Raw genomic sequence first — 18,904 nt, 5'->3', positions numbered from 1 at the left:
GGGGTTATTTATTGTTGTTGGTTTTTTTGTTTTTTGAGAGAGAGAAACTTATTTTAACAGTTTCGTAAGCGTGCTCAAAGAGAATATATTGTTCATGTAAAGAGCAGCAGAGAAGTTACATTGGGACATGCTAACGCAAATAGCAGTTTTTTTTCTATTCCCAAAATTCGTGATTTCAGTTGTTCATAACACTTTACAGTAAAATCTATAACCATGATTTTCCTCCATCAAATTTTACTATATTTTCAAGTAGGCTACTGAAAATAATACTACTATCATGTTGTGTGTATCATAAAATAATAGCTGACAATGTAACACAGCAGCACAGAGATGAGAGTGTACGCTACTGGGTCAAATGGTTCACTTCAGATCAAGTGGATATAAACCCAGGGTCAATGAAACCCCTCAGAGAAAGCATCAGATGTATTTCATGACATACTATACTCATCAACACATTGTCTCACCTAACCTCATTCACACATACACGTATTTACCACAACAACTAAACAATATAAAAACACCCCCTCCTCCATGCCAGTGTCCAACTGTCAATATAAATTGATGGCATAGTGTAAATTTGAATGTGCTGATTTAAAGGCACAGCTTGCCATCTGGAACGGCCTGGCAGAGTTTAATTGTGTGTACAGTATGTCTGGGTCCCCATTCATCCATTATGAATTGTGAAACAAGTGTGTGTGTGTGTGAAGCAGATGACATACTTATCAAGCAAGAGCCCATTGGCTGCTCGGCTATTTTTTGCTTGCATGCATATAGAGACCACCTGACCCACATCGTAAGCTCGTTGGAGGGAAATGTATAAGCCACAGTCAAAAACACACGCACGTCCATGTCACTGTGGGTCAGCTGACACACGCTGCACACCAAAAACGAGGAAGAGCTCAGCTAAGTGAGTTCTCAAACGGTAATAACCGTGCAGACAGTGAAAACACACATGAGCTTGTTAACAAACATGCACAGATGGGCTGACTTACTTAATCTAAAAAAAAAATTAAAAATACCATGCCATCCTAATTGAGAAATTCTGTGCCTTTGTACTCTCCATTGTTCTGTACTTAATTTTACTGGAAGACTACGCATAGATTTTTTTTGGTAGCTTTAAGCATTTGACAAAATTGGCGGAAAAAGCATCAGAGCAACAGAAATAGTCCTTTTGTGAATATTATTTTCCTCTCCCTCCCAATTTTAATAATCTATATATGAACCATGTGTGCAGCACCTATAAGTACATAGTCTGAGCCTTACTGTACAGTATTACTGTAGGTCTCTACCACTGCATCATACAAAAGTGTGTCCTGAAAATCGACACTAATTGCTGTGTCACTCCTCATAACAGACATGTTGTTTGGCTGCCACTCAAGCGCAGTCTTTCTGTTTAAGCCTTTCAACGCATGTTGAGCAAAGTTAAGATGGCAGCCTTTTTATTCCCCCAAAGTTTGATTAGCTGTCAACGCTCAGCAGATAGGAGAGTTGGTCCATCTGAGCCACAATGGTGTTGTGAAGGGAAAGAGAAGAATGAGTAAAGAGTTTGTGAAAAAAGTACATTTTCTTTGAAATGTTCCTGTCATTTTGTTGTCAGTTATCTAAAATACAACAAAGGATTTTATACATTTAAGTCTGTGTCAGTCCGTCTTTCAATACATTTTGAGTTCTCCAGCCTTAGTCTAGCACTCTTAGCCCCTTTCTTCGTGCTGCAGATGCTGCAAAGTTCTTGTTAAATTCTTGTTTTGTTTTTCCCATCAGAAATACTTAATTGATCCGTGGGGGAAATGTTTGTTTCTCCAACCAAGAGTAGAAATATATATAGGCCTAAAATTATGAATACTGTATTTGTTTGGTGCTTCATTTCATGCTCTAGTGAGTACTGACAGCAGCAGGGTATGTGTGGGATTGACTCAAAAATAAACCACAAGGAAATCATCCGCAATGAAGCAAAATGACACCCAGTGCGGCTCATGCGATGTGTTTGAAACAAAAGAAGACTATGGCTCAAAGGGATGAACTGCATCAGGCTTGACAACACAAATAGAACTTGTTAATTGACTATATGAGATTTCTCCACATAATATGAGCCCCGAGATCAACTATGTTTCCTTCCCAGTAGGTCAGGATGATGCTTCATCATGCGAAGATGGGCCGCTAACTTCCTAGTCCAACATAATTCTGCCTTCAGGGATTTAGGTCTGGCACTGGCCTGACTCTGAACTGGCACAGGTCTTTGACAAAGGGATTAGTGAGACACACTGATCAACATAGTGCACTGCTGGTCGGAGTCTGAACACATCAAAATGGATCAATTTAGCTGACCAGTAAAAGCATTACTTCAATATTTGCATATAAAGTTAGACTTTCTTTCAAAGAAATACTCTGATGGAAAGTGGAAATGAAATGTGGAGAATGGTGTGTTTTGTTACTGGCTCAAGCTGGATTCACTGACAAGATGACTATTGACTTTGAGTGATGCTTGAAGTTTTAGCTGAGGTTTATCTAATTCAATGCTTTAATATGCATATTAAAGCAAAATGCTCACTTATATTGACGCTATGGCATTTCCGTTATCTTTTTTCACAAACGAACAGCTGTGAAAGATGGGAGAGGATGTCTCGGACATATTAGAGGTTCAAATCTGAGGCTAATTAATCCCATTGTTTCATTTTCATTCAACAGTACATCTATCAACAAATTCTATTTACTCAACCTTATTCCGCACATTTTCATGATTTCATGTAACTGCTTTTCATTTTTGGTTTCATTTTAGCACAATTATCTGCCTGACAGTTGCGCAACTTGAGGGAAAGTCCACAGACTACACTTCCTTCACCCAGGGCTATATAGTAGTGCGCCTACCCCAACAGAGCATACCATAATTCCCCTGGAAGCTGCACATAGAGATATACAAATAAACCAACCAATCAACGAACACACACAACCAACCGCAGCTCCTCCTGGTCAGCTCCTGCTGAGCATTAAATGAGAGCACAAATATGACTGAGTTTGACATTTAAATGTATTAAAGTTAGTTAATAATACGTTATCTATCTCGTATCCCCCTCCCCATATATGTACCCACAAAACTTGAAATAGCAGATCATTTGTTGAAATCACAGTTACCTGAAGTCGTAAAATTTCTCTCTAGAAACCCTAAAATGTAAAAGGGAACCACTTCACCACCTGATTAAAATAACTGTGAAGTTTCATGAAAAAGGTTCTGCTACGGAAACAAAATTATTAAAGATGGATGCATGCATGGTCAGATGAACAGACGGACAAACACAAATACACAGATCAATAGATCAATATAAACCCCCTCATGCTGGGAGGATAAAATGCACATTTTTCTTTTCAGAAAAATATTTTTTGAAAAACACTATCCAAATGTTTTGCCCGTATATAGATGGACCCAAACACCTAGTAAAAATCTTGTTTGCCCTTGCTTCATAACTCTAAATACTGAATCTGAACTGATGTCAGATTGCTGCTATGGGACCACTGCATTTGAGCACAGAGAGGTGAAGGCTTGATGACAAGAGGAAAGAATTTCAGATCCAATTGAGTTGAATCCAAAGCAGGGAGAGCCTGCCAAGCTCCCAGTTTACCTTGACTAACCTGTTATTTATGAAGAGTTTCCAGAGAAGATAAACTGTATATGTTGCAGATCATGGTCTTTTGTTAGTGTTACAGGGAGTTGTTAGTTTAGTTTGCATTCTGCCGCAGTACCCAAGTACACACTAGATGGACTGAGGACTAACAAGCAAGTGACAAAGATGTCAGAGTGACTAAGAAACCATGATGCCTGAGGAAAAGCAGAGGGGGAATAAAACTACAGGTGAACGGGGAGCGTGAAATGGATGAAACGGAGAAAAGACTCGTGGAGATTTCAGAAACACATTGATAATCAGCGTGGAAGAGACAAACAAAATATAAATGGACTGACAGTGAAGGAGAGAGAGAGAGAGAGAGAGACGATGGACACACACTGAGTGATACTGTAATGAATTAGATTCTGGTTATCTCAATGTGAGCGCATGTCATGGTGCAGCACTCAATGGCCTATATTCTGCCAGCTGGCAACACGGAAGTGCATGCATGAGTATGCAACCCCCCTCTCACACACATACACACTCACACACACACACACACACACACACACACACACACACACACACACACACACACACACGGATCAGGGGAGACAGTAGTGGGGCAGTATTGCCAGTAGGAGAGATGAAAACATCCTGCATCCATTAATACTGCTCAGGGTTTTTTGGTGGCATAGAATTCTGGGGAATTAATGAAATTAAAACTTACTTTACAGCACTTCACTACTCTGAATACCATGAATTATTTTTTTTGTTATAGCTAAACACCCTCCAGCCTTTCAAGAGAACTACTTACCAATGTTACCCCTGAGTATAAGTCAGGATGCCCTCATGCAAGCCTAGTAATGGTTTCCTGCTGTCCCAGTTCCATCCACAGAAGCATGAAACTAATTTTAAAGTTTCATGAGGTAGATTAGCCTAGTTCAGCCAAGCAGTGTAAATTGGGATGGGTGGGCTAATGTCTCATGATATCAACGTTATTCTGAAAATCGAGAATGGAACCACGCGAAAGGAAAAGTCTAGTATGAGAAGCGTATGTGGGAGTATGTGGATCTCGGCGAGTGTGCTGATGTGACATGCTTGTGCCTAAGCACAAAAGGTGGGGTCATTCTGTATGTACAGTAATTCGCCGAGTGGGCAAGCTAAGCTCCTTAAAGTGGTCTTCTGTAGAAAGCAATGGTAACCAATTTAGCTCGGCGAGAGAAAATTTGATGAGAATTGACAGATCGGCGGCGCATGCACATAGTAACAAAGGGAGATTTCAAGAAATGTCAGCAACAATCAAAGCCCACAAAAGAGAAATGTACAGATGGAAGAAGAAAAGGGGAGAGGAGACAAGCAACGAGAGGAGAGAAGGGAGGTGAACAGTGAAGAAGTAGAGGGAGAGAGTGCAACAGACCAAAAAATAGACTGGAGCATCCTCAAAAATTATGAAAATTATAATAATAAATCGGTCTATATAGCAAATTTAGCTGATCGGCAATGCAATGTGCAACTTCCAAAATATCGTTGTGAGCAGTGAGTTGAGTCAAGAATGATAACACAAACATAGTACTCACCTAGTCTAGGCTGCTCTTAATGCTGGCACTGAGTAGCATAACTCCAACACACACACACCCCAGCACCACCAGCGTGAAACTACAAGTGAGGGCAAACATAAGTGGGAAGAGAATGAGCACTCCAAGGTGCAGAGGAGAAAAATAGATTTCCAAACAAACGTGTCTGAATGTGTGTCTGTGTATGTGCATGTGCGTGTGCGTGTGTGTGTGTGTGTGTGGGTGTGTGAGTTGGGAGGGTGTGCGTCTGTTTGTCTAGCAGCGAACGGTATAGGAGAGCTCCGTCTCTCTCTCCCCCTCTCTGGCAACTGTGACGCGTCAGTTTCATCCAGACCCCTCCCTCCCTCCCTCCTACTCTCTCTCCATCTTTCCCTCATTCGCTCTCCCAATCCCTCTTTCTTTTCCTCTATTAATCCCTCACGTCCCCAGTCGCCCCACCTCCCGACCCAAAGACTGATAAAGACTTAGGGCCCAGAGCTTGACACCCCAGGCTCACACACACACAAGAGGCTTGTAGTAACTGCCCTTAAATTGAGTTGTGTCGTTATATTATTGTCATCTCATTTAAGATTCATTCGACCGTCACACACTGTCCCTTTACCTTTTAACACCAATTTAATCTTTTATATGCTGTCATATTTTTGTTTCGTAACTTTTATGATCATCCTGGTTTCCCATGTCTAAGTTCTATAGAGCTTGGTGTCATTTCAAAAGTTTGTGAAATCAGTACAGGGCACATAAAATATTTTTTTTGCACAAAAATATTCCAGAGTGCTTAATACATCAGTATTAAATAGAAAAAGTGTCTACTGGCTTAAATGAGGAAATATCTAATTGTTGAATAAGTTACAGAGTCTAAGAATCTAACCAAACTTTCAAGGCGAACTTTCGGTACTTCTCACAATTCGATGCTCATTGCTGACGTTTCAGCGAGTTTGCCAAAAGTACCGTTATTTGATGCTCAGTACCAAACATTAGCATAGTGAACCTAATTCACTGACTAATGAACAATAATTGAGTTACTTACTTACCAGTGGTGTGGTGGTTGTGTTGTGGCACTTTAAGATGCTTATTCCTTCCCAGCTCTTCCCCCAGTAGGTAGAACCATCCTTGAACCTCCTACAGCAACACAAAAAGACGGACTATAAATGTATATACAAGTGTGTGTGCGTGCGTGCGTGCGTGCGTGTGTCTGTACATGTTTATGCACTCAGTGTGTAAATGTAGCACTCATTGGGTTGTCATGCATAGTCTCTCACACACACACACACACACACACACACACACACACACACACACACACACACACACACACACACACACACACACACACACACACACACACACACACACACACACACACACGTACACACGCACACACACGTACACACACGCACACACACACACGTACACACGCACACACACGTACACACACGCACACACACACACACACATACACACAAAAGGTTCACACACACACACACACACAGGCTCAATTTGCTTGTTCCCTCCAGGGCTGCAGGCACTGAACACATACACACACAAACACAAAAACACACACACACACCCTCACCACACATAATGCTTTGGCTTATTCCAGCAGCTGATGCCGCGACTGCTGTTCTTCTGCCTTGTGGGCCAGATGGTGTGTGTGTGCGTGTGTGTGTGTGTGTGTGTGTCTGTACATGTTTATGCACTCACAGTATGTAAATGTGTGTGTGTGTGTGTGTGTGTGTGTGTGTGTGTATGTGTGTATGTGTGTGTCTGTGTCACACTACTGTACATGTGTTACATAAAGCTGTACAGGCTGTGGCAGAGGGAGTCTGATTTGTAATCCTGATGATGTGGACACAGTTTTGTGAACTAGAACATGAAAACACAATCACAAGCTTCACTATTATTTTACTCTGTGTTACACAGTTATTACAGGACACACACATACATACATACACACACACACACTCACACACACACATACAGCCAGCCTCCTCTTTTTAAGTTTTGCCATGCAATGGACAGTAACAATAATATTGCATTTTAAAAGCATCTTATCTGAGTGGACAGATATCTGCAGGCTGTGGGGCAGGGGGGCGTGGGGGAGGGCGGGCAGGAGACTTGTATAGAAGAAGGGGGAAGGGAGGAGGGAGGGCATATGTCCTGAAAGTCAGTGAGGGATTTACGCCATCCTTCAATATTACCCTGCACATGTGACAAAGGGGGAAAGAATGGGGCCAACAGAGCTGTTAGTCAGGAGGGTGACAGATGAGAGGAAGGAGAAAGAAGGGGATGAGAGAGGTAAAAAGCACAAAGTGACACACGGGTGCAAACAAACAAGATGTGACAGACAAACAAGCCAGGTAGAAATAATAACGAAACACTCATAAGCTCCGAATGCCTCTGAAAGACCAGAACAAGAAACGTATGGCTTTGTAGGAAGGGATGAGTGAAAAAGGATGATAATGGATGTGGTGGACAGGATGAAGAGATGTAACTCCCTGTGATTCAAAGTTAAATATCCCGTGTTAGCATATTAAGTAAATTAAATATTCATGGGGATGAAGGAAGCAATAAGCCTGACTAAAATATAATTTATTTCCCTTGTTTGTTTTTCCTCATTTGATGTGGGTGTCAGATGAAACCAAGGAAAGGACTCGCTGGAGTGAGTTGAAGAGAAAACAAGAGTTTTGTGTTCGTGTTTGATTTTCAAATTTCACTTCTCAATAACAAATTAAGAGTTTCATGTCAAGATCCCAGTCTGTCTGAGAAAAAAAGTTTGGCTCTATACTTTCTTAGAAAAAGAATTAAACTCTTAACTTTAACAAATGTTTTTTCTGAACCTGAAAATACAGAAACTGGTGAAGCCCATGCTTTCACCATGGCACAAAGGAACTGCGTCACCCGCTGCGTAACCAAAACAAGGAGGAGAACAGCGTATCCAGGTATCCGTCCTCGGTGATGGCAATGGAAGAATTGACAAAAACAACTCAACCTCGCAAGACAAAAATAATCCTGTTGATGGAGGAACAAAAGAAGGAGAGTGAAAGCAAAAGAGATGAAACAAGAGTGAACCTCGGACGGACATTCACTCTGTGGAGAGAGCTCCGGGACTTGAGAGGCTTCAAAAACGACATGCAGTTTGTCTTCTTTCCACTAAATCAGTCAGTAACAGAACCTGCTAGTTATTATTACTACTGTACGTTTAACTTGAGTTGAATGTTTTCTGCTTTGGGTTGTTTTGCTCGAAGAGCCAGAAAACAAAGTAGGAGCTTCGGTGTAGGCTACATACTTCTTTCTTCTCCTCCGTTATTGCCATAGTGGTGTTGAAAACTTCCTCAGGAGCTCTGAGGAAAAGTACCTGCGTCTGTAGTGGCGTCTTGCTACTGCAGCGTCTTGTGACGCAGTGACCAAACAAGAATACCCCCTGGAACCACTAGGACCACTGTCTGTTGCCTCTCTAATTGACAATAATGTCCTCACTGTATTCTGTACACCTACTTCACTGCCTCTATTTTATGCAAATGAATGCTCAATTATGTAATAACACAAGAGTGCTGAAGCATTACATACCATTTGCAGTGGCTACAGCACTAACCACTAAAATATGTGATACACTGCAGGGACAACTAAGCAAATGCAGAGGAAAGGGGGAAAATGGAAATGGATTAACTAGGGTTGAATAATTAAACAGTGAAGAGAAAGAGCTAAGAAAAGCAGATATGAACGTTCACTGTTCAACTGAGGAGAACCTATTACCTCCAACTGAGCCAAAGAGCGGCACAACTCCTTGCGTCGATCTGCTATCACCTGAAACAGTTTGGGGAGAAAGACTGAGGGCTAAGTGTTCTTCTATATTATGATGCGGGTGAATGGGAAGAAGCGGTGTCAAACTTTGTGTCTGTGATTGTGTGTTTGAGCAGCTGTCCTCTCCACACGCCTGGTAAGAAGCCAGCAACGAGTGTCTGAATATTAAAAATGCTTCATCCTGCCAAGAATTTACTCTCAGTTAGTTTTGATTAGTTCCAGTGTTCATGATTCGGTATCAGTGAGACCACGCAGCATCCAGCCAGTGAGCACAAAGGCCAAAGCAGCAGTTACACACAAAGTGTGATGAGAACACATTTGGACACCTCAAACAGAGACTGACAAAAGGAATCAGCTTTATGTCTTGTTTGTCTCGTGACAGAAACATTTTTTAAAATCGCTTGTCATTTTTGTGCCAGTGATATCAAGAAGATACCCAAAATGTCATCTTCTATCATGATGAACAGCTTGTTCAAATATTGGAAATGCAGTGCACTTTCTTTATGAAAAAGAGGTACTTGTGCAGTGAATTTCAGTGCAACGTCATCTGTTCAACACACTGCATTTTTGCATTTAGACTGTAATTTTAATTAATTTCAAACTTGGATTTCATTTTATTTCATTAAATGAACATCAAGAGACTTGAATAAATAAATAAAAAAGCCATGTTCCATGTTTGTGAGTGTGACCCGTGACATTTCAGAAGAGGAGTGACTCATAGTGTCTCTCGCTTCGGTATCTGGCAGCAATGTTCCTGTGCTGTAACACTGGTAACCCTTCGGTGTTTCTGCTCAACCACTGAGGTCGCTGGAACTCATTCACACTGAACTAAACTGTTGGGAGTCATGGTCCGATGGACAGAGCGGATGTTGAAAAGGGAGCTAAGGACACCGTTTTACAGAACGTCCTTATACCCCTAATCTCTGTGCTCAAACTCACCTTGTCTGCGTCCATAAGTGAGCGGACGCCGAAGCTCATGCAACCCAGCAGCGCGCTCATCCTGTAACAGACAGAGAGAATAAATAAGGAAGTAGGATAAAAATAAATGAATATCCCTAAGTAGAGCCGACGTGTCGTCTAATTCAGGTCTGACATTTGAAATGTCTTTTATGACCCTAAAGCAGCAAAAAGCTAATCAATGGGATGCTGTGTAAAAATGTTATGCTGTATTTTTTGTCTTGATTCTGTCACATATAATCTAGTCTCAAATCAAACTACTCATTTATAAAGGAACAGAAAGGACGACGTTGATCCCCTGGGTGTTGTTAGAAGCACAATTAACCATAATGAAGGACAAAGCAAACAAAACAATAAACTGTTGCAAATGCAAAATGTGATACTTGGGAAATATTTTTCATTAATTTGTCAACATAACTGACATCGAACTGATTTATTATCAGAGTTATGGGCATGTGTGTGTGGTGGTGGTGGAGTGAGCAGGGATGTTTAACTATGCGTTAATGAGAAAAACAGTTCTCCACAACCTCCCAGCTGGGCTGCACCGATGCAGCGGTGTGGAGGGCAAACTGTCCCCCAGCGCAAACGAGCACCTGAAGTGTTCCTCTGCAACGCTCAGTCGAAGGAGCCAGTGACCGAAAAAGATCCGCAGGATTGACAGGATGTCAGAAAGAGAAGACACTGCTCAGAGCATGATAGCCTGTTCCACCAGAACGTCCAGGGAATCCGTATTTAAGGAACTTTTTCACCAGAAGAGAGTCAGGGAACATTATATGCATCAAGTAAGCCATGGATGACCACAGGGGGGAACGGGCAAGAAAGGAGAAGTGTGATATCGCAAATTCTATAAAAATACCAAAACCAACAGTGAATATATCTTCATAACAAGTTTTACCTGTATGGCCAAATCCTGCTACACAGTATATGACTTTATCACTTTACAGTGCAGTGCTGTTCACCACTACAGATGAGCGCACATAGTGAAACTATCAGAGCAAAAATGAAATGACAAACAATAAAAAAAAATATTTGTTTTTTTGTGTGTGGAGAAATAATAAAGGGAATGCCCAATGTCTGATTGGATTTAGACACTTAAGTTGTTTTTTCCTCAGCATCACGTTGTGTCGGCACACTGCAGGACTGCTCACATTCATGGAAGGATCCGCTGGGTTTGGCTCCAGCAGCACTTTGGCCGATGTTCTGTGGTATTTAAGAGGATTTGCTGAAGAGGCACTGCTTCCCACAACTTCTTCACAGCAGCAGGGAGAGTTGAATAAGCACCTTTTAATGACATTTCAGGCTGCACTTGATTTGAAAAAAGAGAGGCTCCTGAGGAGGATATGTGTGATGCAGGGGTGAAGTTCACTCCTGCAGACACCACCGCTTGGTTGTGCTTTCCAATCACCACATTTGACCACGTTTGCAAGTGAGAAGGACAAATATTCTTGTCCACATTGCTGCATTGTTAATCTCCAATTTTTTCTGCTTTTTTTTTTTAGACGCTGCCCGCAACATGAGCTGCTTCTACGGTGGAATGTGTCGTGCTGCTGAGGCATCATGTACATCTCAACATCTTGCACTGCGCAGGCTACTTTGCGCAGCCGATTTACATTAAAATCTTGTCTACAGAGCAAAGTCCTTGCAGCACCTGCATCTCGGGCCTAACCATTAAATTAGATTTTGTAACAGAGCTGCCAGTTCTGTCTCGAAGCTGACGTTCTGGGTCTCTGCCCTTTAAACTGTGTTAAGAGTTCCTCAGAGACACACACACAATATTCCCTGCTTTCTTTCCCTGACACTCCATTCGCTCACAAAGGTTTTAAGAGGCTTAGAGTTTACAAGTGAGATGGGGATATTTAATTTTCTGTACAACAAAGGGTCCACACCAGTCCTTTCATGGACTTGTGTGGATTTGAAGTACGTGAACAATGCCTGTTAAACAGTTTTGTATGAACCATAACCTTGATTCGGCGCCATTCTGTACAAAGAAAGTGGGAACATGTTACAGTCCATCTCTTCCATTTTGGCATCTTGGAGTAATTTTTTATCTACTGCCAAAAGAAGAGCAGAGTACCCACAGATTTTAATAAGAAAATTCTTTGGAAAGCTACACAATAATCAATGATCAAATACTCAAACATCACTGGCAAACTTAGCAAAACTATTACTGGCTTTTCCCAATTAATACCAGCAGCAAATTGGTGTGAATGAGGCTTAATTGCTTACCAAAGATAAGAAAATCGCTCTTAATCTGTGTCCCAGAAACTGTCCCAAACGGGTCTTTATCTTTATTATTATTCTACAATCTACACTAAACCAAGCCTGTCAGCCGATTACAGTCCATCTGCAAACGTCCTTTCAAATACACGCTGTACTGTATGTGCTATATGTTTTTATACAACAGAGAAGACCTGGGCACAAGGAGATTCTTCTCTGTTCATGAAGAGCCTTGAAAAATATGTCATGTTAAGAGAAAAATGTGTTCTTCAGTATTTCTAGCAAACAGTGCTACTTTTCTTCTGCCCTCGCAACACAACACAGCTCTAGAAAATTTGTGACTCATTTGACCATATGTCCTCCGTCCCCGGCAATGACCCTGTTTCGGCGCAAGTCTGCCGAGGCAGTCAGGCGAGAGTAACACGTTCGCTCTGCCAGATTCGGAAAACAGAAGCACAAAGAAACACACATGCACAGAGATAACCGCACAGAAATATGCAACAAAAACATTCATTATAAAATGTTGGCCCAGTAGGAAGCTTTGTGTCGTGCGTGGCGTGCGCGCTAATGTGTTACAGCTTCCGGGAAACTAAACACTTTCAACGCAAGTTTGAAAGAAAAACAAAAACTCACAATAACACATTTCTTCATTATCCTATCAACTGTCAGTATTATCGTGAACCGCCCTCAGTTTTCCGAGTGGTTACCTTGTTGTGATGTCAGAGTTCCACATTGTGACGAGCAGTCTCTTATGAAGGTCGACCTCACTGACAACACTGGAAACGAAGAACAGAAAATAAGTCAGCTTTTCTTAAACTGAAATACCTGCATTAGTTTGCACTAAAAAAATTGTGTTCATCTTGGGATAATGAATCTGCCTCAAAATGTCAGGACATATCAGAGAGACTGGAAGGTAATTGCAAAAAGTCTTAAGTAGACATTTAGCTTAGTGCTCATATTCACGTCAGATTCACCTTTCTTTCAGTCTGGACAAACCTTAAGTATATTTGTAACTCGCTAACAATATGAACTGAAGAAAAGCATTTCAATTTGCCACCAATGCAAACAACTCAAGCTGTTTTGAGACATGAACTCCGAAAAATATCAGGAAAATTGGATCTGGATATTTCCCAGAGTTAGCCTTTCACATATGAAGAACGCAGCAGGAGATTGCCCCAGTCAGACAAGTGTCTGAGTACAGCATGCTAGAGGTAGGACATGATGATAATTCCGTTGCGGAAGGTAGTGTTTTTGTTTACAGTCATCAACACGCCCACGCACTCGCTCACTTTTACCAGGGGGACTGGAAAATGTGCAGAGCAACATTTGCAAACATTTGCTTTCACATACAGCCCCTCTGGAATACTTCAGGAAAATGTCCAAATTGCAAAATGATTATGTTTGTGTTTCCCAACGTCTAGGTAAGCAAGGGAAAACAAAAACAAAGCACATTTTAAAAAGCCCTCAAAATGGAGTGCCACACATCTGGGGCAATTACTGGATGTAGAAAAACTGTCTGAACACGTACAAGTGAAAGGTTTGTAAGAAGATGGGGTTCCTGCAGTGAGGAACCATCTGAGTCTTCTGTCTGTCTGTGGGATCACTGTCTGGGGACATGCCAACCTGAGGAACAGAGAAAACAAAATCACAGGCAATCCAGTTTTCACCATTTCTGAGCACTATTTTCAAAAAAAAATTTTCTTGTATTCTGAACATACCTTAACATAAGAGTCACATGGCCCCTGGCACTCTTCCAGCATGTTCCTCGCCTCCAGAACTGTGGACACGTATAAAAATAGAACTGAATAAATTATGAAATAGCTCATTGCATGAGTTCATATTAGGGAATTGTTGACTTTCTAGACACATCAATTATGTACTAAATGCACATCAAATTTTCAGGTTCTGGGTCAAAAGGTCACCAATAAGGATCTAAACCTGAACCAACAAAAGCTATAACGTAGAATATTTTTGAATTAAATCACTGTTGCTATAAAAACATGATCAGGTTTGCTTATGTAGACCAAATAGGGTTTATGCACGGATCAAGCTGATTTGATGGTGAAAAGGGGGCTGACATGTTTAATATATAGCTTACTTGACTTATATGAAATGTTGTTCTTTGTTGAATTACAGTATTTAGAGGACAAGCTGTGAAAATCATTTTCAAAGAACCCCCTTGGTTGAGAACTCAAACGAGAATAATTTGAGAATTTAATAGAAACAGCTGCTCAAGTTTTTGTGTAAATGTTTTTCTTTCCTGCCTTCATTGCTGCCAGCGAAGCCACTTTATTGTGGGTACAGGTTTTTTGTTTTTACCACATGACAACATTGAATGAGATTTCATCATACTGCTGTTTGCTTGGGGATGATAAGAATATGTGACAGGGCTTCAGAAGCCAGCTGCCCCCACATGAAGCTCAAATACCATGTGGACACGAGGACAGGGTGCCTGCATGAAGTGACTTAGTCTATATCAAATCCATCCTGTCAATAATACAATATTAAATGAATATAATATGAAATTAGTGGCCCGCTCATTTTGTTCATGTGTTGTTTCTGCATGGCTAACTCAAACTCAAGTGATTACTGTAATTAACAAAATGACACCTTAAATTACATAATGAACTATATAACATGTAATGTAGAACCAACAGAATCATGATGTGAGACAATAAAATATGTATAATAGGCATTATGTGTCTCTGTGGTGACCATTCCCATTCCGCATTGCTTTGCAAAGTAAAAAAAATTGTTTTTGTGTTTGCTCTAACACAATAAATAACAACATAAGAAGATTATGTTGGACTGCAGCTAAATGCCATTTCTGATCACCTCAGACTCTTTAGTAACAACTACACATTTTACACGACGACAGCGTCAAGTGTACTTTGACTCACAGGCAACGAGAGAGCATTATTTTCTATGGACATGAAACATAAAAGCATACGTAATACATTAGTTGGTGGTTTTCTATGCTGATTTTGATTTGATCAGATAGAGGCAAAGGTCTCTGCAATACACTTTTTCTGCAAATATACATTACACAGTTTTGTGTTTAGAGCAGGGTTGATCAAACTCTATGATAAATGTTGAAGACTGGTGGTGGTGCTGTGCTGAGCTGAGCTGCATTATCTTGGGAGGTTATTTTAATGCTCTATTCCCAAATCCATAAATAAATTGACAGGTGATCTGCACTGTGCCGTTAAATAAGTTCACTTGTCATGTACATTTTCAATATTTTGCATATTATTTTATTTATATTTTACCAGTCGCAAGCCTCTGTGAAGTACTTTGATTAAAATGAACGCAGGACACAACATTGCCTCTCTTTTCTAGCAACCTTTAACGTGACCCACCACTGACAACAAGTACTTCTTGCTCTGGGACGATCGACAGCTTTAGCTGGCCTGTTGAGAACAAGACATGGGAGGTTATCACAGGGTCATCGCAGGAATCAATGCTACAAATGGTTTATATTCATGCAGGGTTTGACATTTTGGGAAATGCAATATTTGCTTCCCCGCAGAGACCATAACTACTGGTGAAATATGAAGCTACAGCCAGGAGATGCTCATAGCACAAAGACTTGTTTTACAGAGAGTTATGTACTTGGCCACACTGACATCCTGCACTCTCCGCTGTTACCCTGGAACCCACAAAAATTGAACTGGCAGGGCCTTGAGGGGTCGGTTGCATTTGTGTGTGCAGCATGTTCTGCCTGCAAATATCTTCTTTTTTTTTCATGTCACATTGCGTTATCATCTCCCATTTGAGAACCAAAGAGTCGTTCACCAAAAGTTTAACTATTCATTAATGGTTTAAATTACTTTTCTTGTTACGTAGTTAAGGTATATGCGTTTGTCATCTATCATCCAACACCTTTTCTTTCCCTCCCTCTCCCTTTTTCCCTTTCCTGTAAGTCTCCTATAGTTCTCCTAACAGCTATAGGAGACTTGTTGGCCATGTTGACATGGCCACTGTTAACATTGGCTTTGTGCAATTTTTAATTAATCCTGCTCATAAGAGCACAGTCTGAGGCTAAAATGTGGGAGCCTCTTTGTGTGATAACACTGCTGGCACCTCAGAGCTTGGGTACAAGGGATGTTTGTCGTTCCCACACTGAACTTGGCATGGTTTTGTGCTGCTGGCTGCGGTGGAAGAACAAAGTGAAAACACTTGTTTGAAATATCTTCCTGGTACAAAGGTAGCTATGAAGCAGTCTCAAAATTACCTAAATCAATCTTTAACATCACACGGCAAGTTTAAGCGAAACCAAAGGGATAATGGTTATCGCAGACTGACACAAAGGAGTTTCAGGAAAGCTGCAGTGAACAAGTGAACACTGACCAAGGCTGTTGGAAAATGCAGTTCTACCACACAGTTATGTATTGATATCATTATTTGTAATCCATGTAAATAAATCACCTTGAGGTGGGAGACTGAGAATGTGTCATGTAGTTCAGTGTTATTGCTTTTTCTGTTTTTTGCATTTTGGAAATATAGTCTATAAGTCTAAAATTGGATTCGTTTACAATCTTGCATTGCTTAAATGTTTAAAAGGTTTTGATGTTTTCAGGGGCAGGTGTGACGGGTGTAGTGAGTCCCGCACCTTGTGCAGAAACATGACCCCCCCCTACTCTTGACTGAGGAGAAAAGTGAAACATAACATCTCCATACATCAAAAAAATCTATTGGTCAATCGGAATTTTGAAACTTGATTTGCAGGTCAGGGTTCACATCCGACAAACAAACACAAAGACAACATCAACCGTGACAACAACACACACAAACAAGTAGAGCTGGTAAAGGGAATGGAAGTTCATGCCAAGTACTAGTGTGCCAATGTGCAAATGAACTAGGTAGTGCAAAGAACGCATCGAAAGTACTATCTGCCACTAAAAGCATCTCAATAGCCCCGGGGATAAAGAAGACACGAAGCCTCTTAATCCTACACACTGAAGCACTGAAAAACGCCGACCTCAGGGCAATAGCCCAAACTTCCAAAATAGGGAATAACAGCTCAGAGGTAAGATTGCTTTTGACTTTTTTCTTGTTGTGTGATATCAGCAAATCAAACTAATGAACTAATGTTAATTTTAATGAGGAATAAAAAGGAAATAGACTGGACATTTTGGATGCAGACGTCAGTCTGTGTGTAGGACTGAATTAATGTGGCCTGGCAGACGAGACAACACTGTGGGGTCAGTGTATACACAGAAAACACAAACAGGAACAGATGTTCTTGTGCTTGATTGATATGCTAGAATCTCTGTGAGACTAAACTTGCCACAGCACTGCTTTGAGCTGACTTATAACATTGACGCTGACTGTAGGTCTTCAATCTTAGATTTATGTTTAGCAAACTATCACTACAACACACGATACAGCGGAGGCTGGTGGCTCGGTGGCTTTGCAAGTATTTGGTCATAAAGTATTGGACAAATTGAAATTATGATCAGATGATGGTGCCCGAGAAACAAATGATGGTACAATCATTGCAATTCAAGCAAATGAATGTGTCATACAGCAGATAAAATAAAGATCAACTGTCATGAAAAATCTGTATGAAAGTTGTCAAACAGTTCAGAGCAAAATCAAAGTGTCAAATTCACGGTGCCACCGTAGGAAAAGTCAGGGAATCAAAAAGACAGTCGCCGGGATCATCTGTTGACCTTGAAGGGTAATCACATGTTCCTGTCGGGCTTTCATGCTCGCACCGTGTGGATCACTTCGGCGGCCTCGACATGGTGCTCACACAACGTAAGCGCGGAACCCCTGGTTGGTTTGATGCTAAACAATTCCAATAAGGTTTATTTCAACGAGACGCCATGCTACATTACTTTGGACAATGCATACAGAATGACAGAAATTCAGCCCGATTCTAAAGTTAGTCAGGGGCAACTTCCTCCATGCGGGGGGGAAATCTCGCTTAATGCATACAATGTCTGCCCAACTTAAAAGACATACCTTCAGAGACTGTTGACAGACTCTCGCTCGGAAATGTTCTACCTCTAAATAAATTATTAGGATTTATGTGCGACTACCCAGTCTACTCATTTCCATCAAGTAATAAAGTTCAGCTGTCACAGGAACTTCAAAAACTATTTAAAAAATTCCTACAGTTAAAACTAATTCCAAATACTGGGACAAATTTGCGATTTTTGGCCCATATACTGAGAATGAAATTGACTTGACTTGAATATTCAGCTGCAACTTAAGTATTAAATATCTTAGATATTGCACTTCCCTCAGCCTCCCACTCTCTCATCCACTGCTCTGGCCCTTTAGAAATGCACTGAACGCACCCTCGGGCAGCCGCGATGCCGTCCTCAGCTGTGGAGCAAGTGTGCGTGGCATGATTCAGAACAGGAGACACTTTCAAATGGCACAATTTTCCAGGTAAAGAAACAAGCCTCCAGTGTTAGGGAGATGCCAACCTTTCAACCTTTACAGAGAGAAGGAGAGGGAGCGAGGGAACCTATAATTAAATTAATGTAGAATAATAAAAGGTCTAGAATGAGATTTTTTATAGAGGCAGTAAAAAATAATGAGTCCCCTCAACAATAAAAGTATTCAGCACTTTGCGGAGGCAGCGCAGGTTATGGTGAAAGACAGAAAACTAGACAGGAAAGAATAAAAAAGGCTAAACTCAACTATAGCGCTTGAGAAAATATTTATTACTCTGACTACAAGGAACAAAGACACTCAATTTTCTAGTCTTTGAATTGAACATAGTCTTGGCGCACTATAGAC

At 41.0% G+C, this 18,904-nt stretch overlaps 1 protein-coding gene across 2 annotated transcripts in view; it reads right to left on the bottom strand.

The window, feature by feature from the left end:
* The window catches only part of rgs3a (regulator of G protein signaling 3a), a 128,522-nt gene that overhangs the window by 100,782 nt on the left and 8,836 nt on the right, over nucleotides 1–18,904 (bottom strand). Inside the window, exons 3-8 of one of the 2 annotated variants that reach the window (XM_035608300.2) lie at nucleotides 15,508–15,558; nucleotides 13,867–13,925; nucleotides 13,677–13,771; nucleotides 12,856–12,924; nucleotides 9,914–9,974; nucleotides 6,205–6,292 (exon numbers count right to left, since the gene is read on the bottom strand). In XM_035608300.2, the coding sequence (XP_035464193.1) occupies nucleotides 6,205–6,292; nucleotides 9,914–9,974; nucleotides 12,856–12,924; nucleotides 13,677–13,771; nucleotides 13,867–13,925; nucleotides 15,508–15,558 (423 nt within the window). Of the gene's footprint in view, nucleotides 1–5,176; nucleotides 5,388–6,204; nucleotides 6,293–9,913; nucleotides 9,975–12,855; nucleotides 12,925–13,676; nucleotides 13,772–13,866; nucleotides 13,926–15,507; nucleotides 15,559–18,904 lie in introns of those variants that run through there. The other variant, XM_035608304.2, reaches the window with a different exon arrangement.

The sequence above is a fragment of the Scophthalmus maximus genome, chromosome 20, assembly GCF_022379125.1.
Source record: "Scophthalmus maximus strain ysfricsl-2021 chromosome 20, ASM2237912v1, whole genome shotgun sequence".
Classification (NCBI taxonomy): Eukaryota; Metazoa; Chordata; class Actinopteri; order Pleuronectiformes; family Scophthalmidae; genus Scophthalmus; species Scophthalmus maximus.
This window is presented reverse-complemented; position numbering and strand designations above follow the sequence as displayed.